A 22786-nucleotide genomic window follows, 5' to 3' on the forward strand; every position below is an offset into this window, starting at 1 on the left:
AGAATTGTAAAGGATTTGACAATGTTTTCAAGTGTGTGTGTGTGTGTGCAGACGAACCGAGTACACTGAAGAACGGTGTGAAGGACGACAGTGTTGCAATTGTGGTGGGGATCATGATATTGAGTTCCTGGAGTGCCCTGTAAGGGGGAAGGAGATTGAGGTCAATCGAATGCGATTAAAAATAATCGAGAAAACAAGTGATGGTGGTGGACACACCACAGCCTGTAGTAAATGTTTGCTGCCACACAAAAGACACCCTGTGTGTTAAGGATTATTGCCACAGTTAATCTGTACAGCACAAGTCTCAAAATAAATCTTGTGGCTGAGGCAGAATAGTTTTTGCCACTTATGGATTTTATATCTTAAAACTTGCAAGGGGTTCTGGTGCTGGAAGACCTGCCCTCACAGGTTCCCCTTGAGCCAGTGTAGGGATCAGTTCTGTTTTATTTTTTTGTGTGTGTGGGGGGGGAATAGAATAGCAATTGCTTTGTCAAGGTCGTCATTTTTTAAAGAGAACCACACTTGTCTAGTGATTCAGCAGATAAGGGAAACAAACCATTTTATTTAGCACTAGCTCTCAAGTCACACGCACACACACATGATCCAAATCGAAAAAAACTGCTGGTTGTTTAGCAACAAACACGTGCAACTATGGAGCAAAACGAGACTGGGTTGGCTTAGATTGTTTACAACATGTAAACTATATTTCGTCTTTAATGTTTATTGAAAACTTACATTTTTCGCAAATGACCACTTGTCTCAAATACATCATTCCAGTTGTTGGTTAGCAAGCTATAGTGAATTCAAACCTTCTTAGCAAAGACGTGACAATCAAAACAAGACACGGAGTCAAAAACAAGATTAAAAACGAGCCACCCATTACTTCCCACGTGGCAGATTCTTGTCATTATCGTTAGGTATTTCACCGTTCAGAAACACACTGCATTCTGCACCATTGTTTTCGTTGTCAGCAAACCCGTCTATCACGTGGAAAAACGTTTGAGTTAAGTGCAGTGGGGGGGTGGAGAGACTGATTACCGGGAACCAAGGTGATGACGCTTTATTCCATTCTCATTATAACTGCCATTTTACAAAGATATGAGTGACATACCGTTTCTTTCACTCTCTTTTTAAGTGCACTAAAAAGTCATTTTACAACCTACATCATTGTGGGTGACACACAATGTGCCGAGATGTTATCCAAGGGGAGAATGCAGTCTGCCAAACAAAACATTTTAGTTTGGTGAGTTTCTATTAGTCAAATTCAGATAGGTCCCTCCTGGTGCCGGTTTTCCATTTTGGTTTCAATTATTTTGTTTTGACATGAAACGCATTGTGGGTTGACACAAAATAAAACAATACATTCCATGATGGTATTGACTGTCCATTACTGCTCATCACTTAAGCCATAATTTATTCACATTACTGTAATAAGGTATTTCTGCTGTTTTAGGTCAATATGATAACTTTATCATTTGAATTCCACGTCACCTCATCTCTATAGAGCTGCTGTCTGACAACAAGAAAACACAATTTTATTAGTTCTTCAAAGTTAAAAAAAAAAAAAGGCATACTTTTATGACTGCTGAATACCAACGATCAATCACTTGGATCATGTATTTTCAGGTAGAGATACCTGGCAAAGCAGCTATCATGTGTTCTTCTGTCTCTCCGTGTCTGCACCACACAGACCAGACACCTTCTACGTGCTATAGATTCTTGTCATTGTACACCGAAGCAAAATATAAAACGCAACATATAAAATGTTGGTCCCATGTTTCTTGAGCTGAACGTAAAATATCCCCGAAATGCTCAAAAAGCATATTTCTCTCAAATTTTGTGCATAGATTTGTTCGCGAGCAAGAGAATGCAGCCACCTGACAGGTGTGGCATATCAAGAAACTGATTAAACAGCATGATCATTACACAGGTGCACCTTTTGCTGGGAGACGACAACAAAAAAAGGCCACTTTAAAAATGTGCAGTTTAGTCACAACACAATGCCACAGATGGTCAAGTTGAGGGAACGTGCTGATTGCAAGAATGTTCACCGGAGCTGTTGCCATAGAATCGCATGTTCATTTGTCTCACCATAAGCCGCCTCCAACCAAAATTTCAGTTAAAAAAAATAAAAATAAAAAAAATAAAATCGATCAGCACTCCCGGTTTTGTTCTGTTTGACGAAACGTCTGCAACTAAAAACAAGTTTGGTTTGGCGGAATGAATACACCCCAGGTAATGGCCGATTTAAAACGGTCAACAGACCCTATAGACATGTAGATTAAGACAGGTGCAGGGAAACAGGGCTTCGTTTTTAAAAAAGGACCTCTTTGTGTAACTGGGTTATATTCAGTTAGGTGAAACATTCACAACGCTGCAGGTAAAAAATTATAACAATTCCCTATTGTGCATGACAGAGTATCGTATATATATGTTGTGCACAACACATTTCTATCCATCTAAAACGTTGTGTGATGTTGCATCCTCTTGAACAATGCCCCCAAGGGGAACAGGTTGGTATATCAGTTCATCCAGGCAGAAAGGAACTGTACAGTATATAGCCATTTATAAAAACGGGGTGGTTCGAGCCCTGAATGCTGATTGGCTGATAGCCGTGGTATATCAGACCATATACCACGGGTATGACAAAACATTTATTTTTACTGCTCTAATTACATTGGTAACCAGTTATATTTAAGCAATAAGGCACCTCGGGGAGGTTGTGATGTATGGCCAATATTACCACAGGCTAAGGGCTGTATCCAGGCACTCTGCGTTGCGTCGTTCGTACGTACGAACAGCCCTTAGCCTGTGGTATATTGGCCATATACCACACCCCCTCGGGCCTTATTGATTAAATATAACTGGGAGGATCAAGGTGTCTTCATTCTCCAGCCCTTCCACATCTTCTGGAGCTTCTTGGTGCTGTAGGACAGAGACTTCAGCAGCCCTGTATGAGGAGAACACAGTCAGGTAGACCTGTACATCAGCCCTGTATGAGGAGAACACAGTCAGGTAAACCTGTATGAGGAGAACACAGTCAGGTAGACCTGTATGAGGAGAACACAGTCAGGTAAACCTGTATGAGGAGAACGCAGTCAGGTAGACCTGTACATCAGCCCTGTATGAGGAGAACACAGTCAGGTAGACCTGTACATCTGCCCTGTATGTTGTATGTGTACTTAGTGTTGATATCCTCAAATTAACTAAATATATAATAGAAGCAAACTATTCATTTTTTTTTTACCAGCCGTGGCGATTCCTTTGGCGGTCTGAGTTATGCTTGACGACTTCACTATTGACGATATCCCTGTAGAAAAGAAACAGAAGAGTCTGGGTCAATGATTTATATATACAGTGCACGCCCAACTTTTCAGTTTTTGATTTGTTAAAAAAAGTTTGAAATATCCAATAAATGTCGTTCCACTTCATGATTTTGTCCCACTTGTTGTTGATTCTTCACAAAAAAATACAGTTTTATATCTTTATGTTTGAAGCCTGAAATGTGGCAAAAGGTCGCAAAGTTCAAGGGGGCCGAATACTTTCGCAAGGCACTGTATATACACACACAAACTAGATGACTGGTAGGGGGCACTGTTTTGAAGCCAACATCCCCCCCCCCATCTTGGTACTCCCTTCACCGTTGTAAAACATTTTGAAAGCATGAATTTATTAAGAGTAAACATTCACCCACTTTGAATGTTATATTGTTTTTTGTGCTTCTCTGAGTGGATGTTCCATCCATTTCCTGGGTCATTTCCTGGGTATCGGAGCGATTGCAATTCAAAAGCAGGCAGAAATTTGGGCCGGTATGACGTAGCATCGCGATAAACTTCAGAGTGATGACTGGAGTGAAAGAGATACCTCTAATATCAATGCAAAATTGACAGAAAAATTGTCTATTGAATCTCAAGTCAATAGGATTGTTTATAGGAATACGACTTTTCGATCGCGAAAACGTCTATCATACGTCAGATTTCATACCGGCCGATGTCATAACGCGGGAGGTAGTCTATCGAATGAGCCATTGATCATAGCTAGCTAGCTAACCAGCCAGCCAGCCCATAGAGAGCTCATTGCATTGTGGGTTTTTGTAGTCGACTTGAGCTGCAACAGATTTCCACAACGATTTCCACGTGTTGCTACCAAACTTATTATAACGACAAAATGAAACATTTGTTCACAAAAAAAAATACTGTTCTCGCCTATTAGTGTGACACTAAATTAGTGGAATGAGTGGATTTGTGGATCAGGGTGGAATTCTCCTTTAAGGTCTACATTCATTCCACGTTTACACACCTAAATGCACACTTTTAAATTATATTATGTGCCCTAAAAAATTGAAAAAAAAATCTAAACAATTTTTTTAAATTACTCATGTTATTGGACCCACTACAACAATAAAAATACATGTAATTTTGCCCTTGAAACATTTAATGCTGTAGAATTCCATGTATTCCTATGGAGGACTGCTGTCCTACTGAGGAGAGCCAATATGGCCGACTGGTGGCTTCAATGGCCAATACATAGCAATCCAGGGTTTATATACAGTCAGAAGTTTACATACACCTTAGCTAAATAAATTTAATTCATGACATTTAATCCTAGTAATAAAAATCCCTGTCTTCGGTCAGTTAGGATCGCCACTTTATTTTAAGAATGTGAAATGTCAGAATAATAGTTGAGAGAATGATTTATTTCAGCTTTTAATTTCTTTCATCACATACAGTCGTGGCCAAAACTTGACAAGTATGAATTTTCTTAAAAAGTCTGTTGCCTCAGTGTCTTTAGATATTTTTGTCAGATGTTACTATGGATACTGAAGTATAATTACAAGCATTTCATAAAGGGTCAAAGGCTTTTATTGACAATTACATGAAGTTGATGCAAAGAGTCAATATTTGCAGTGTTGACCCTTCTTTTTAAAGACCTCCGATGGCAGCCCATTCTTGCATAATCAGTGCTTGGGAGTTTTCAGAATTTGTGGGTTTTTGTTTGTCCACCCACCTCTTGAGGATTGACCACAAGTTCTCAATGGGATTAAGGTCTGGGGAGTTTCCTGGCCATGGACCCAAAATATTGATGTTTTGTTCCCCGAGCCACTTAGTCATCACTTTTGCCTTATGGTAAGGTACTCCATCATGCTGGAAAAGGCATTGTTCATCACCAAACTGTTCCTGGATGGTTGGGATAAGTTGCTCTCGGAGGATGTGCTGGTACCATTCTTTATTCATGGCTGTGTTCTTAGGCAAAGTTGTGAGTGAGCCCCATCTCTTTGCTGAGAAGCAACCCCACACATGAATGGTCTCAGGATGCTTTATTGTTGGCATGACACCGGACTGATGGTAGCGCTCACCTTGTCTTCTCTGAACAAGCTTTTTTCCGGATGCCCCAATCAATCAGAAAGTGGATTCATCAGAGAAAATGACTTTACCCCAGTCCTCAGCAGTCCAATCCCTGTACCTTTTGCAGAATATCAGTCTGTCCCTGATGTTTTTCCTGGAGAGAAGTGGCTTCTTTGCTGCCCTTCTTGACACCAGGCCATCCTCCAAAAGCCTTCGCCTCACTGTGCGTGCAGATGCACTTACACCTGCCTGCTGCCATTCCTGAGCAAGCTCTGAACTGTATCCCGCAGCTGAATCAACTTTAGGAGACTGTCCTGGCGTTTGCTAGACTTTCTGGGGTCCCTGAAGCCTTCTTCACAACAATTGAACCGCTCTCCTTGAAGTTCTTGATGATCCAATAAATTGTTGATTTAGGTGCAATCTTACTGGCAGCAATATCCTTGCCTGTGAAGCCCTTTTTGTGCAAAGCAATGATGACGGCGCGTTTCCTTGCAGGTAACTATGGTTGACAGAGGAAGAACAATGATTCCAAGCACCACCCTCCCTTTGAAGCTCCCAGTCGGTCATTCAAACTCAATCAGCATTTCAGAGTGATCTCCAGCCTTGTCAACACTCACTCCTGTGTTAACGAGAGAATCACTGACATGATGTAAGCTGGTCCTTTTGTAGAAGAAAAAGAAACGTACATCTATTTTGAGGAGGTGCTGGCTAGCGGAGTAGAACACTTGAAAATAAAGGAGAGCCACACACTCTAGGAACTCAGATGCAAAAATGTAATTACCAACGTTGACAGCTAAGCTGTCTTCATCAGGGTATAATCCATTTTTGCATCTGAGCTCCTAGAGTGTGCGGCTCTCTTTTTTTTCAAGCTGGTCTTTTTGTGGCAGGGCTGAAGCGCAGTGGAAATGTTTTTGGGGGATTCAGTTCATTTGCATGGCAAAGAGGGACTTTGCAATTAATTGCAATTCATCTGATCACTCTTCATAACATTCTGGAGTATATGCAAATTGCCATCATACAAACTGAGGCAGCAGACTTTGTGAAAAATAATAAACTCTAAACATTTGTGTGTGTGTCATTCTCAAAACTTTTGACCACGACTGATATTAACTACATGGATATTACCTCTACATAAATATTCACTACATAGATATTAGCTACAGTTGAAGTCAGAAGTTTACATAGACCTTAGCCAAATACATTTAAACTCAGTTTTTCACAATTCCTGACATTTATCCGTCTAAGGTCAGTTAGGATCACCACTTTATTTTAAGAATGTGAAATGTCAGAGTAATGGTAGAGATAATTATTTCAGCTTTTATTTATTTCATCACATTCCCAGTGGGTCAGAAGTTTACATAACCTCAATTAGTATTTGGTAGCATTGCCTTCATATTGTTTAACTTGGGTCAAATGTTTCAGGTAGCCTTCCACAAGCTTCCCACAATAAGTTGGGTGAATTTTGGCCCATTCCTCCTGACAGAGCTGGTGTAACTGAGTCAGGGTTGTAGGCCTCCTTGCTTGCACACGCAGTTCTGCACAGTTCTGCCCACAATTTTTTTATAGGATTGAGGTCAGGGCTTTGTGATGGCCACTCCAATAGCTTGACTTTGTTGTCCTTAAGCCATTTTGCCACAACTTTGTAAGCATGCTTGGGGTCATTGTCCATTTCGAAGACCCATTTGCGACCAAGCTTTAACTTATGAGATGTTGCTTCAATATATCCACATCATTTTCTTCCTTGTGATGCCATCTATTTTGTGAAGTGCACCAGTCCCTCCTGCAGCAAAGCACCCCCACAACATGATGCTGCCACCCCTGTGCTTCACTGTTGGGATGGTGTTCTTCGGCTTACAAGCCACCCCCTTTTTCCTCCAAACATAACGATAGTCATTATGGCCAAACAGTTCTATTTTTGTTTCATCAGACCAGAGGACATTTCTCCAAAAAGTACAATCTTTGTCCCCAATGTGCAATGTTCCCAGTTGCAAACCGTAGTCTGGCTTCTTTTAATGGCGGTTTTGGAGCAGTGGCTTCTTCCTTGCTGAGTGGCCTTTCAGGTTCTGTCGATATAGGACTCGTTGTACTGTGGATATAGATACTTTTGTTCCCGTTTCCTCCAGCATCTTCACAAGGTCCTTTGCTGTTGCTCTGGGATTGATTTTCACTTTTCGCACCAAAGTACGTTCATCTCTAGGAGACAGAACAAGTCTCCTTCCTGAGCGGTATGACGGCTGCGTGGTCCCATGGTGTTTTTACTTGCGTACTATTGTCTGTACAGATGAACAAGGTCCCTTCAGGCATTTGGAAATTGCTCCCAAGAATGAGCCATACTTATGGAGGTCTACAATTGTTGTCCTGAGGTCTTGGCTGATTTCTTTAGATTTTCCCATGATGTCAAGCAAAGAGGCACTGTGTTTGAAGGTAGGCCTTGAAATACATCCACAGGTACACCTCCAATAGGCTAATTGACATAATGTGAGTCAATCAGAAGCTTCTAAAGCCATTACATTTTCTGCAATTTTCCAAGCTGTTTAAAGACAGTCAACTTAGTGTATGTAAACTTCTGACCCACTGGAATTGTGATACAGTGAATTAGAAGTGAAATAATCTGTCTTTAAACAATTGTTGGAAAAATGACTTGTGTCATGCACAAAGTAGATGTCCTAACCGACTTGTCAAAACTGTAGTTTGTTAACAAGACATTTGTGGAGTGGTTGGAAAAATGAGTTTTAATGATTCCATCCTAAGTGTATGTAAACTTCCCACTTCAACAGTCGATCATACATCATTAGTCATACACATTCGTCATATATATTGTACATGAGTTATTGTTATAGTTATTATTATTATTATTATTATTATTATTATTATTATTATTATTATTGTTATAGTTATTAGGTTTTAGCAGTACCAGCGGTCTGATCAATTCACCCCTTTGTTTCATCGCCTTGCCCAGGATTCGAACCAGCAACCTTTGACTACAGGTCCACCTCCTTCCACACTGAACTACATACCTTGCTGCACCACGGAACCACAGTCTGGGTCCTGGGCCACCTGTAGTAGTATCTCCTCCACGTCCCTGTTCTTCCCAGGCGGGTCCACCAGTCGTGTGATCCTCTGCTGCAGGGTCCTGGGGAGGGCCATCAGCTGGACAAACTGACCTTCTGGACTCTTATCCACCTGGAAGATGTACACATATTACACACCTAGAACACGCACACGTTAGGGGCCCTGGGGGAGGGGTGTCAGCTGGTTAGGGGCATCAGCTGGTTAGGCGCCCTGGGGGGAGGGGCGTCAGCTGGTTAGGGGCCCTGGGGGAGGGGCGTCAGCTGGCTAGGGGCCCTGGGGGAGGGGCGTCAACTGGTTAGGGGCCCTGGGAGGAGGGGCGTCAGCTGGTTAGGGGCCCTGGGGGGAGGGGCGTCAGCTGGTTAGGGGCCCTGGGGGGAGGGGCGTCAGCTGGTTAGGGGCCCTGGGGGAGGGGCGTCAGCTGAACAAACTGACCCTCCAGACTTCAACACACCTACAGGATGGTAGCTCTCCAGGAACAGGGTTGGAGTTAAAACCTACAGGAGGGTCTCTCTCCAGGAACAGGGTTGAAGAGCCCTGATATATAGAATGTATACACATTATCATATATATGAACACAATTGGGATGGAGGCCAGACCTGTGTTTCTCACCTTCTGCCTCCCCTGCTGAGGCTTGTGTGGTACACACACACACACACACACACAGTTCTCACCTCCAGTTTCCCCTGCTGAGGCTTGTGTGGTACACACACACACACACAGTTCTCACCTCCAGTTTCCCCTGCTGTGGCTTGTACACCACCTGTGGACACTCCTGCAGAATATTGTTGTAGAGGATGCGGAAGTGCTGGACGTTTTCCTTGACAATGTTAGCCACCTTGGACCGGTCTTCTCCAATCACCATCCTGAAATCCCCTTGGGTGTGGTGGGACAACAGACAGTTTCACAACCAACCAGCAGAACAGTACACTAATAACCAATATTCTCCACCCCTTCTTCACCATGTGTGCGTTTTCACTCCCCGTCATGGATTTAAAAAGCATTTGATTGGTGTAAGCATTGCGTGGAGGGAGTTTCCACCATTTTTAAATGCATATAAATGAAGTGTTCGAGGGTGGTGAATTGGGACGTAACACAGGGAGAGAATTAAAACGTTCGTATACTAGCATGGGTCTGGTCCTAGTAGAACTCGACTAGGTGACACAAACGTGTCTGTGTCTCGGAAAATTCAAAAAAAATATGACTTTTGTCCCGCTTCATATGCCGTACAACCAACAACATAGCCATAACGTGTCCTCAAAATATAATTCAATGAAAGATCAACATTAATTACATATTTCTTGTTTACGTTTTTGCTGAGGTCTTAGTTGCGCAATTTTACATCTAACTAAGATGTTCGGTGCAGTATTTCTCAAGTGAAAAAAAAACGTACATGAAAACTTGCAGTCTCTCGTTGAATGACAACAAAAACTTAATTGAAGAATCCTTACTGTTGACCAATCACTGACGAAGGGCAGTAAGACTTCAGCTATCGAACTTTCAGCTCTGCCTCAATAAAAACAAAACTGTGTGCTCAAACAAGCTGGGGGGGGGGGGGAAACCTGCAGAACACTAAAAGTAACAAAAACGTACCACCATTTTGACGGTGAAGCATAACAGTAATGTTACACTAGTCAACAGGTTAGTGAGAAAAAGGAAAAAAACTAATTGTGCTTCACATTGACTTTGCAGATAGCAGCTACTTTAAAAAGGTTTTACTTTCAGTGATAGGTGTTTGTTTACTTTATTTAAAAATGAAGTAAGGGTAAGTTGCCCCTAAATAATTCAAATGTAACTAAAAGTCTAGTCACCGGCGTAGGAGAGCCCAGCAATCTGCAGGAGAAGGTCCTCTTCAGAGAAGCTCTCAGGAAGCATGAGGAAGGAGGCAGTCACAGCGCTCTTCAGGTTCCCCACCAACGCAGCACGCATCTTCCCGTTCTCACCCTGCACTAGGATCTTCACCTACACAATAACATAGTCAGCTTCCCGTTCTCACCCTGCACTAGGATCCTCACCTACACAACAATAACATAGTCAGCTTCCCGTTCCCACCCTGCACTAGGATCCTCACCTACACAACAATAACATAGTCAGCTTCCCGTTCCCACCCTGCACTAGGATCCTCACCTACACAATAACATAGTCAGCTTCCCGTTCTCACCCTGCACTAGGATCTTCACAACAATAACATAGTCAGCTTCCCGTTCCCACCCTGCACTAGGATCCTCACCTACACAACAATAACATAGTCAGCTTCCCGTTCTCACCCTGCACTAGGATCTTCACCTACACAATAACATAGTCAGCTTCCCGTTCCCACCCTGCACTAGGATCTTCACCTACACAATAACATAGTCAGCTTCCCGTTCTCACCCTGCACTAGGATCTTCACCTACACAACAACATAGTCAGCTTCCCGTTCCCACCCTGCACTAGGATCTTCACCTACACAATAACATAGTCAGCTTCCCGTTCCCACCCTGCACTAGGATCTTCACCTACACAACAACATAGTCAGCTTCCCGTTCTCACCCTGCACTAGGATCTTCACCTACACAATAACATAGTCAGCTTCCCGTTCCCACCCTGCACTAGGATCTTCACCTACACAATAACATAGTCAGCTTCCCGTTCCCACCCTGCACTAGGATCTTCACCTACACAACAACATAGTCAGCTTCCCGTTCTCACCCTGCACTAGGATCTTCACCTACACAACAATAACATAGTCAGCTTCCCGTTCCCACCCTGCACTAGGATCTTCACCTACACAATAACATAGTCAGCTTCCCGTTCCCACCCTGCACTAGGATCTTCACCTACACAACAACATAGTCAGCTTCCCGTTCTCACCCTGCACTAGGATCCTCACCTACACAACAACATAGTCAGCTTCCCGTTCTCACCCTGCACTAGGATCTTCACCTACACAACAACATAGTCAGCTTCCCGTTCTCACCCTGCACTAGGATCTTCACCTACACAATAACATAGTCAGCTTCCCGTTCCCACCCTGCACTAGGATCTTCACCTACACAATAACACAGTCAGCTTCCCGTTCCCACCCTGCACTAGGATCTTCACCTACACAATAACATAGTCAGCTTCCCGTTCTCACCCTGCACTAGGATCTTCACCTACACAACAACATAGTCAGCTTCCTGTTCCCACCCTGCACAGCAGTCAGGTACCAAAACCATGGTGCACGATTGAATTGTAACTAAACTTATAGTTCCATCGCATGGTTGGATCTGTGATCAACATCATGGTTATGTACATGCTCAACAAACCTCTGCTCTAGGGTGACAGTCACCTCTGCTCTAGGGTGACAGTCACCTCTGCTCTAGGGTGACAGTCACCTCTGCTCTAGGGTGACAGTCACCTCTGCTCTAGGGTGACAGTCACCTCTGCCACAGGGACCAACACCTACCGGTTTGTGCAGTCTGCCAGCAATATACATGGTCTTCCAGTGGAGCAGGTCGTCAATCAGAGAGTCAGTACTGATCACGCCATACTTCATTATCTGTCGAGAGAGAGAGAGAAGACCTTTAGGTTACAGAGACGAGACAGATTAAAACAAGATGGCTGAGAGGGGCAGTGAAATGTGTCGGAGAGGGGCAGTGAAATGTGTCGGAGAGGGGCAGTCAAATGTGTCGGAGAGGGGCAGAGAAATGTGTCGGAGAGGGGCAGAGAAGTGTGTCGGAGAGGGGCAGTCAAATGTGTCGGAGAGGGGCAGTCAAATGTGTCGGAGAGGGGCAGTCAAATGTGTCGGAGAGGTTCAGAGAAATGTGTTGTTTTACTGGGTCTGCCATAGTAGTACGGTGTCCCTGGAGCAAATTAGGCTGAAGTGCCTTGCTCAAGGGCACGTCGACAGTTTTTTTTAACAAAGATACCTACAAGTTAACTTGTTTTTCTATATTGTAGAAACCTCATCCCCAGACTACTGCACACAGCGCATATAAACCTGGGACATCAACCACTCTAAACTGGCCTTAGTGGGAGTGACTATAGAATTACAGTGGGGCAAAAAAGTATTTAGTCAGCCACAGTCAGCCATACTCAAAATAAATCAAAAATCATTGACGGGGATCTTAAAAATGTTCAAAATAGATTGATAAGCATTCCCAAGAAGGAACACTGTCTGGAGGTAAGCCCCGATCTGCCCTATCCCATTCTCTCACGCAGGGGACAGTGCAAGTTCTCCCACTTAAAAAGATGAGAGAGGCCTGTAATTTTCATCATAGGTACACTTCAACTATGACAGACAAAATTAGAAAAAAAAAATCCAGAAAATCACATTGTCGGATTTTTTATGAATTTATTTGCAAATTATGGTGGAAAATAAGTATTTCGGCCCTATATACTCGGCCCTGCAGACGCTCGGCCCTGCGTGGAATGAGATTGCCACGTGGGACCTGCAGACACTCGGCCCCGCAGACACGCCCCCGTTCTCATCGACGGGGCTGTAGTGGAGCAGGTTGAGAACATCAAGTTTCTTGGCGTCCCCATCAACAACATATCACGGTCCAAACACACCAAGACAGTCGTGAGGAGGGCACGACAACACTTCTCCCTCAGGAGACTGAAATGATTTGGCATGGGTCCTCAGATCCTCAAAATGTTCGCAGGCTGCACCATTGAGAGCATCCTGACCAGTTGCATCACTGCCTGGTATGGCAACTGCTCTGCATCTGACCGTCAGGCACTACAGGCTGCATCACTGCCTGGCCCTGTGGGCGTGTAGGGCCCTGTGGGCGTGTAGGGCCCTGTGAGCGTTTTCCGGGCCTTCCTATCACACCTCCTGATATAGATGTCCTGGATGGCAGGAAGCTTGGCCACAGTGATGTACCGGGTTGTCCGCACCATGCGATTGAGGGTGGTGCCATTGCCATACCAGGCAGTGAAGCCTCTCTCTCTCTCTCGGAGGACCTGAGCCCTAGGACCATGCCTCAGGACTACCTGACATGATGACTCCTTGCTGTCCCCAGTCCACCTGGCCGTGCTGCTGCTCCAGTTTCAACTGTTCTGCCTGTGATTATTATTATCTGACCATGCTGGTAATTTATGAACATTTGAATATCTTGGCCATGTTCTGTTATAATCTCCACCCGGCACATGCATGCTCCACTGCAGCCTTGTGGATGGGGATGTGGATGTTGATGGGTAATGTGGATGTCCATGTGGATGTGGATGGGTAATGTGGATGGGTAATGTGGATGTGTAATGTGGATGGGGATGTGGATGGGTAATGTGGATGTCGATGGGTAATGTGGATGGGGATGTTGATGTGGATGTGCTCCACGATCAGCTCCTTGGTCTAACTGACGTTGGAGGGAATACCCTAAAACATACACACTTACCCTTCCATCCACAGGTACTAAGGTGTTGTAGTACACCCCAGCCCCGTGCTCTTCCTGTATTCGGCTGATCTTCCTCGGACCCAGGAACTTTAATACAGAATAGTGTTTTCTGTTCTGCATCAGGTTCATGGTATGCCAGGTGACTGGATCGTCTACAGCGAACACAAAATCCAGCATGTTTTTCTGGGAGGGGGAGAAGAGATGCTCTTGTCAGTTATATTGTTAAAGGAAGGATTTTTATCAATGATGACTAATTATGTATACATTTCAATCAGGACTGACTAATCAGAATACTATGATGTTACTGTATATGTACTAATCAGAATACTACATGTTACTGTATATGTACTAATCAGAATACTACTATGTTACTGTATATGTACTAATCAGAATACTACATGTTACTGTATATGTACTAATCAGAATACTACTATGTTACTGTATATGTACTAATCAGAATACTACTATGTTACTGTATATGTACTAATCAGAATACTACATGTTACTGTATATGTACTAATCAGAATACTACTATGTTACTGTATATGTACTAATCAGAATACTACATGTTACTGTATATGTACTAATCAGAATACTACATGTTACTGTATATGTACTAATCAGAATACTACATGTTACTGTATATGTACTAATCAGAATACTATAATGTTACTGTATATGTACTAATCAGAATACTACATGTTACTGTATATGTACTAATCAGAATACTACATGTTACTGTATATGTACTAATCAGAATACTACAATGTTACTGTATATGTACTAATCAGAATACTATAATGTTACTGTATATGTACTAATCAGAAAACTATTATGTTACTGTATATGTACTAATCAGAATACTACATGTTACTGTATATGTACTAATCAGAATACTATTATGTTACTGTATAGATGTATGAATTTTCTTTTAATCCTAGTACTGAATATAATGTGTGTAAATATAATCAAGAATTAGAACAATGACTGTCTGGTCCTTGGTGGAAATGAATGAACTTATCGTCAGACTGGCTAGAAGGCTTATCTACACGGGCTGGCCTTGGCTCGGTCGTAAATGATCTAATATTAGGAGAGACGATGTGGGAAGGCTTGAGAACTATACGGCCTTTGTACCAGGGTGGAGAAGAGACGGGACAGTTCGAAGACGAATGACGTCATTTTCAGTTTATAATCTGTGGTAAACTGTATCGTGTTCAGTACTCTCGAGAATAAACGCTGCTGATTGGTTTTGAGACTGGTCTCTGTCCATTTTATGCCAATAAGAGTCTTAGAAATTCTTAGAAGTGGACAGAGTGTTTTATTTAATTGGGTATTAAAACATGTAGGAATTTAATTCCAGTGACCTATATTCATTGATCAATGTTATGTTACATACACATCGTTAAATTAAAAAATATATATATATTTCAACAACCGCGGTATTGATATCTACCCTACATGACCAAAAGTATGTGGACACCTGCTCGTCGAACATCTCATTCCAAAATCATGGGTATTAATATGGAGTTGGTCCCCCCCTTTGCTGCTATAACAGCCTCTACTCTTCTGGGAAGGCTTTCCACTAGATGTTGGAACATTGCTGCTATAACAGCCTCCACTCTCCTGGGAAGGCTTTCCACTAGATGTTGGAACATTGCTGCTATAACAGCCTCCACTCTTCTGGGAAGGCTTTCCACTAGATGTTGGAACATTGCTGCTATAACAGCCTCCACTCTTCTGGGAAGGCTTTCCACTAGATGTTGGTACATTGCTGCTATAACAGCCTCCACTCTTCTGGGAAGGCTTTCCACTAGATGTTGGTACATTGCTGCTATAACAGCCTCCACTCTTCTGGGAAGGCTTTCCACTAGATGTTGGAACATTGCTGCTATAACAGCCTCCACTCTTCTGGGAAGGCTTTCCACTAGATGTTGGAACTTTGCTGCGGGGACTTGCTTCCATTCAGCCACAAGAGCATTAGTGAGGTCAGGGCTCTGTGCAGGCCAGTCAAGTTCTTCCACACCGATTTCAACAAACCATTTCTGTATGGACCTCGTTTTCAGCGTGGGGGAATTGTTATGCTGAAACAGGAAAGGGCCTTCCCCAAACTGATGCCACACAGTTGTCAGTACAGAATCATCTAGAATGTCATTGTATGCTGTAGCGTTAAGATTTCCCTTCACTGGAACTAAGGGGCCCGAACCATGGAAAAACAGCCCCAGACCATTATTATTCCTCCTCCACCAAACTTTACAGTTGCCACTATGCATTGGGACAGGTAGCATTCTATTGAGGCATGTAGCGTTCTCCTGGCATCCGCCAAAACCTAGAATCGTCTAGAGTGAGTGATTCATCACGCCAGAGTCCATTGGCGGCGAGCTTAACGCCAGTCCTGCCAACGCCTGGCATTGTGATCTTAGCCTTGTAGTGAGTGTTGCAACCGAGGACAGACGTGTTTTTCTTTTTCACACTACGCTGCTGATGCGTTGTTGCTCCGAGACGTTGCCATTTCACAATAACAGCACTTACAGTTGACCGGGGCAGCTCTAGCATTGCAGAAATGTAACTTGTTGTAAGGGAGGCATTTTATGACAATCCCACATAGAAAGTCACTGAGCTTTTCAGTACGGACCGTGTGCTTGATTTTATACACCTGTCAGAAACGGGTGTGGCTGAAATAGCCAAATACACTAATTTGAAGAGGTGTCCACATACTGTTGTGTATATATATATAGTATATTTCTGCGCTCTTGCTAGTCGTGCATGTTGTCCTCTTAAAGTTTGGCATGACAGACGGTTCCATAAATTGGCAAGAGAGCACACTGGCACCCAGGCTTCCTAGCCTACTGCCGAAGTCTGTATAATTTCGTCTAATGACATGCATATACTAAATAATATATTATGTCTCACGACTTACCCCCATTTGACCTTGGCTAGTTCCATTTTGTTTGAATACTCCAGATCCATAAGCAAATGCAAGGCTGATGTCTTGAGGGAACTGCGACAGTATTCTTCGGTAGAGCACACTGGTGTTCTGCAGCGCTGGAAGCGTCATGATTGCAATGTGCTTTCATATAAATGGAGCTACAACAACACTGAGAATGACATTTCAGCCAACTTAGCTAACCGGCCATTGCAAAGTATATTCACCGGCTCCGCTATTTCTTATCTAATAATTACAACCACGAGAAAAGTGAAGCAGCAAACGGTCACATACGCCTACGCAATAGCATGGCACAGAATTTATCTTTGACCATGGTTCCTGACTTTAATACATAGCTATACGTGCCAATATTAGCTGCACTTTTGTTGCTTTTTTCTTCATCAACACTAAGAAAGTACGTCCGGGTTATGGAATTTCAGAAACGTTCTAAATAAAAGTCCCCCACGTAATTGTAGATAAGTGTCAATACCTGAATTTATTCATGATGTGAAAAATAATTATCTAAACATTAACATTAATTAGTCACCTGTGTTCATATTTAAGTGACATTTGGGTTTTTCAAACATGTTCCAAGGTCAAATAAATGCCCCCAATGCTAATCACTGTGATTGAAATAGGTGCTACAGTAAAAGTGTTGTAGAATGTATATATGGTGCCATTTCATGGGGTGCTGAATAATACAGAATGTTGCTTGCCTTTTACTCCACCCAATTCAATGAGCACAATGTGAATCATAGTATATGGAATACAGGAAGGAGTAGGCAGCGATAGTAAGGAGGTGAGGAAGGAGGTGGTGGTGAGGAAGGAGGTGGTGGTGAAGGAGGTGGTGAGGAAGGAGGTGGTGGTGGTGAAAGAGGTGGTGGTGAAGGAGGTGGTGGTGGTGAAGGAGGTGGTGGTGAAGGAGGTGGTGAGGAAGGAGGTGGTGGTGGTGAAGGAGGTGGTGAGGAAGGAGGTGGTGGTGAGGGAGGTGGTGAGGAAGGAGGTGGTGGTGGTGAAGGAGGTGGTGAGGAAGGAGGTGGTGGTGAGGAGGTGGTGGTGGTGAAGGAGGTGGTGGTGGTGAAGGAGGTGGTGGTCGTGGAGGAGGTGGTGGTGAAGGAGGTGGTGAGGAAGGAGCTGGTGGTGGTGAAGGAGGTGGTGAGGAAGGAGGTGGTGGTGAGGGAGGTGGTGAGGAAGGAGGTGGTGGTGGTGAAGGAGGTGGTGGTGGTGAAGGAGGTGGTGAGGAAGGAGGTGGTGGTGAGGAGGTGGTGGTGGTGAAGGAGGTGGTGGTGGTGAAGGAGGTGGTGGTCGTGGAGGAGGTGGTGGTGAAGGAGGTGGTGAGGAAGGAGCTGGTGGTGGTGAAGGAGGTGGTGGTGAAGGAGCTGGTGGTGGTGAAGGAGGTGGTGGTGGTGAAGGAGGTGGTGGTGAAGGAGGTGGTGGTGGTGAAGGAGGTGGTGGTCGTGGAGGAGGTGGTGGTGAATGAGGTGGTGAGGAAGGAGCTGGTGGTGGTGAAGGAGGTGGTGGTGAAGGAGGTGGTGGTGAAAAAGAAAAATCACAAAAAGTAACGTTAGCTGATGAAGATGAACTCATCGAACAAAACGTATAACATCTCCCTGTTTACCACATACGTCATTTTGGGCGTTTATCCAAACACGCCGTTCATTATTCCCACATAGGCTTTGTCCGAAGAACCACGGCGGAGAGAGTGCCTATTATTATTTCTCTATACATCTCAAGCAAACTGGAAACAAATTAAAACCGTGATAAGATCTGTAAGAAACAAGAAACCCTTTTAAGCGTTGCAACGGTCATGTACATAACAGACAATTACATTAAAAACATATCCATTTCTCAATGTGCGCCACCTTATAATATTCTTTATCTTATAAAAAAGTAGTGATTTTATTCAGTTTTTTTTTTGAGGGGGGGGATTCCGTATTGTACACATACCGTTTAACAGCAAACCTTTATTTTGAAGGCAAAATCAGAAAAAAATGGAAGTCTTAATGCTGCTGCCTTGACACTAATGTTTTTACGGTTCAATGTTCATATCATATATCATATGTTCACTGCCACCGTGTGGCTCGGGAGGGAACAATATTCAATCACTACGTAAATTAAGAACGCAGCATATGTCAAGTCGTGTTAATCATAGTTGTGTGTGTGTGTGTGTGTGTGTGTGTGTGTGTGTGTGTGTGTGTGTGTGTGTGTGTGTGTGTGTGTGTGTGTGTGTGTGTGTGTGTGTGTGTGTGTGTGTGTGTGTGTGTGTGTGTGTGTGTGCGTCTACGTAGATAAATTACAGTACCAGTCAAAAGTTTGGACACCCCTTTATACATTGTAGAATAATAATGAAGACAACAGAGCTATGAAGTAACACATATGGAATCATGTAGTAACCAAAACAGTGTTAAACCAATCAACATATATTTTATATTTGAGATTCTTCAAAGTAGCCACCCTTTTCCTTAATGATAGCTTGGCACACACTTTGCATTCTCTCAACCAGCTTCATGAGGTAGTCACCTGGAATGCATTTCAATTAACAGGTGTGACTGTGGAATATTATTCTAAATGTGTTTGAGCCAATCAGTTCTGTTGTGACATGGTAGTGGTGGTATACAGAAGATAGCCCTATTTGGTAAAAGAACAAGACCATATTATGGCAAGAACAGCTCAAATAAGTAAATAGAAACGACAGTCCATCACTACTTTAAAACATTTCAATAACTTTTAAAGTTTCTTCAAGTGCAGTCGTAAAAACCATCAAGCGCTATGATGAAACTGTTTCTCATGAGGACCGCCACAGGAAAGGAAGACCCAGAGTTACCTCTGCTGCAGGGGATAAGTTCATTAGAGTTACCAGCCTCTGAAATTGCAGCCCAAATAAATGCTTCACAGAGTTAAAGTGATGGTGGTGTGGAGGTGATTTGCTGGTGACATTGTCTGTAATTTATTTAGAATTCACCTGTCAGGAAACACAGAATTCTGGAGCGATACGCCATCCCATCTGGTTTGCGCTTAGTGGGACCATTGATTGTTTTTCAACAGGACAATGACCCAACACACCTCCAGGCTGTTTAAGGGCTATTTGACCAAGAAGGAGAGTGATGGAGTGCTGCATCAGATGACCTGGCCTCCACAATCACCCGACCTCAACCCAATTGAGATGATTTGGGATGAGTTGGACTGCAGAGTGAAGGACAAGCAGCCAATAAGTGCTCAGTATATGTGGGAACTCATTTAAGACTGTTGGAAAAGCATTCCTCATGAATTTTGTTGAGAGAAAGCCAAGTGTGTGCAAAGCTTTCATCAAGGCAAAGGGTGGCTGCTTTATAGAATCTCAAATATAAAAAATATATATATATATATATATAAAAAACTTTTTTTGGTTACTTCATGATTCCATATGTGTTATTTCATAGTTTTGATGTCTTTATTATTCTACAATGTAGAAAATAGTACAAATAAAGAAAAACCCTTGAATGTGTAGGTGTGTCCAAACTTTTGACTGTTACAGCACCTTAGAGCCTTCCGGAACCTCACACTGGTTCTTCAGCCACGTTGGGGAGAGATAATTCATTCCCTGAGGATTTTTTTCCTGCAGAGGAGCCGAGCCACAGGTGCCCCAGTCTACAGAACTCAAGTTGTCATGGAGTATGCCTCCTCGTGCTTTTAAAGAGAATGTAAACAACAACAAAACAACAGTCTGTCCTGCTCCTCTCCTCTCACAGTCACTTCAGTTGATTTGGCTTTCCAGCCTACTTTAGTCATCCCTCACCCATCATAGCCTTGCCATTCCCAACCAATCAGAGCACTTGGAAATGTTCATCTGGACACTGTGTAACGGATGTGAAACGGCTAGCTTAGTTAGCGGTGTGCGCTAAATAGCGTTTCAATCGGTGACGTCACTTGCTCTGAGACCTTGAAGTAGTAGTTCCCCTTGCTGTGCAAGGGCCGCGGCTTTTGTGGAGCGATGGGTAACGACACTTCGTGGGTGACTGTTGTTGATGTGTGCAGGGTTCGCGCCCGGGTATGGGCGAAGAGACTGTCTAAAGTTACAACTGCACCCGCCCACTCAGGTCGGAGTGTTTATCATCGTCGTCCGAAGGTAGGAGACGCCATGTTTCTGACGACTTGTTACCGGAACACGGAACGCCTGGATGATTACTTCCTGTTACTTTGATAACCTTCAGCCACATGTCTTAATACAGTCACACTGTATTACTGTTCTTTAATGTTAAGAGTTGCTGCTTCGCCTATTGTTTATCATGTGCAGTATTATTAAGTACTGCCTTAAGCGTTATTGCATTGGGCGCAGAGGTGGTTTCATTGTTGTATTGGTAAACATCTTTTGCATGCAGACGCTACCACAGCGTTTTCTATAGTGGTGTTTTTATTGTGCTTCCATGGGAGAGTCATTCTAGAGTCATCCCAGAGTCATTCTAGAGTCATCCCAGAGTCATCCCAGAGTCATTCTAGAGTCATCCCAGAGTTATTCTAGAGTCATTCTATAGTCATCCCAGAGTCATTCTAGAGTCATTCTAGAGTCATCCGAGTCTCCCCAGTCATCCCAGTCATTCTAGAGTCATCCCAGAGGGTTCTAGAGTCATCCCAGTCATTCTAGAGTCATCCCAGAGGGTTCTAGAGTCATCCCAGAGTCATTCTAGACTCATCCCAGTCATTTTAGAGTCATCCCAGAGTCATCCCAGTCATTCTAGAGTCATCCCAGAGGGTTCTAGTGTCATCCCAGAGTCATTCTAGAGTCATCCCAGAGTCATCCCAGTCATCCCAGAGTTATTCTAGAGTCATTCTATAGTCATCTCAGAGTCATTCTAGAGTCATCCCAGAGTCTCCCCAGTCATCCTAGAGTCATCCCAGAGTCATCCCAGTCATTCTAGAGTCATCCCAGAGGGTTCTAGAGTCATCCCAGAGTCATCCCAGAGGGTTCTAGAGTCATACCAGAGTCATCACAGAGTCATTCTAGACTCATCCCAGTCATTTTAGAGTCATCCCAGAGTCATCCCAGTCATTCTAGAGTCATCCCAGAGGGTTCTAGAGTCATCCCAGAGTCATCCCAGAGTCATTCTAGAGTCATCCCAGTCATTCTAGAGTCATCCCAGAGGGTTCTAGAGTCATCCCAGAGTCATCACAGAGTCATTCTAGACTCATCCCAGTCATTTTAGAGTCGTCCCAGAGTCATCCCAGTCATTCTAGAGTCATCCCAGAGGGTTCTAGAGTCATCCCAGAGTCATCCCAGAGTCATTCTAGACTCATCCCAGTCATTCTAGAGTCATCCCAGAGGGTTCTAGAGTCATCCCAGAGTCATCCCAGAGTCATCCCAGAGTCATTCTAGACTCATCCCAGTCATTCTAGACTCATCCCAGTAATTCTAGAGTCATCCCAGAGGGTTCTAGAGTCATCCCAGAGTCATTCTAGACTCATCCCAGTCATTCTAGACTCATCCCAGAGGGTTCTAGAGTCATCCCAGAGTCATTCTAGACTCATCCCAGTCATTCTAGAGTCATCCCAGACGGTTTTGAGCTTGCTCATGTGAAGTGTAATTTACGACTTTGTGGCACCAGATCTGATACGATCTCAGCCTGGCAGATTCTGACAAGGCTGGAGAGAGAGAACGTGCCATACACTTTGACCCTTTGTCATTCCAAGAAATCTCTCTCTCTCATCTCTCTCTCTCTCTCTCCCTCCCCCCCCCCCTCTCTCTCTCTCTCCCCCCCTCTCTCTTCCCCCCTCTCTCTCTCTTTCTCTCCACCCTCTCTCTCTCTCCCTCTCTCTCTCAATTCAATTCAATTCAAGGGGCTTTATTGGCATGGGTAACATGTGTTAACATTGCCAAAGCAAGTAAGGTAGATAATCTCTGTCTCTGTCTCTCTGTCTCTCCAAGAGGTTTATGTTTTATATCGATACTGAGTTGATAAGCCTTAATAGACATGTTGTAAGTGTAAAGCTATTTGTCATTTACGGCCTAGGAACAGTGGGTTAACTGCCTGTTCAGGGGCAGAACGACAGATTTGTACCTTGTCAGCTCGGGGTTTGAACTCACAACCTTCCGGCTACTAGTCCAACGCTCTAAC

General features: G+C 43.6%; 1 protein-coding gene across 3 annotated transcripts; it reads right to left on the reverse strand.

Annotated features, from left to right (window-relative positions):
- Nucleotides 1-672: 672 nt before the first annotated feature.
- On the reverse strand, nt 673-17119 carry tamm41 (TAM41 mitochondrial translocator assembly and maintenance homolog). 3 transcript variants are annotated; one of them, XM_064967460.1, is made up of 8 exons: nt 16692-17118; nt 13775-13957; nt 11845-11937; nt 10226-10376; nt 9145-9290; nt 8363-8528; nt 3248-3310; nt 673-2950 (listed from the first exon to the last, which is right to left on the reverse strand). In XM_064967460.1, exons 1-8 carry the CDS (start codon nt 16827-16829, stop codon nt 2874-2876), a joined length of 1017 nt encoding a protein of 338 aa, XP_064823532.1. In that variant the 5' UTR covers nt 16830-17118; the 3' UTR covers nt 673-2873. The 3 variants fall into 3 exon arrangements, with proteins under 3 accessions (XP_064823532.1, XP_064823533.1, XP_064823534.1); XM_064967461.1 differs by having other exon boundaries at nt 673-2992; XM_064967462.1 differs by lacking the exon at nt 673-2950 and adding an exon at nt 3000-3121 and having other exon boundaries at nt 16692-17119.
- Between the last annotated feature and the right edge of the window lie 5667 nt (nt 17120-22786).

This window comes from Oncorhynchus masou, chromosome 6, assembly GCF_036934945.1.
Source record: "Oncorhynchus masou masou isolate Uvic2021 chromosome 6, UVic_Omas_1.1, whole genome shotgun sequence".
NCBI lineage: Eukaryota > Metazoa > Chordata > Actinopteri > Salmoniformes > Salmonidae > Oncorhynchus > Oncorhynchus masou.

Coding starts and splice junctions, on each gene's coding strand:
- tamm41 (XM_064967460.1), bottom strand. CDS start 16,829: ATGACGCTTCCAGCGCTGCAGAACACCAGTGTGCTCTACCGAAGAATA. Junction 3,311..8,362: donor TGGTTCCGTGGTGCAGCAAG/GTATGTAGTTCA, acceptor TCTTTTCTACAG/GGATATCGTCAATAGTGAAG. Junction 2,951..3,247: donor CAAAGGAATCGCCACGGCTG/GTAAAAAAAAAA, acceptor CTCCTCATACAG/GGCTGCTGAAGTCTCTGTCC.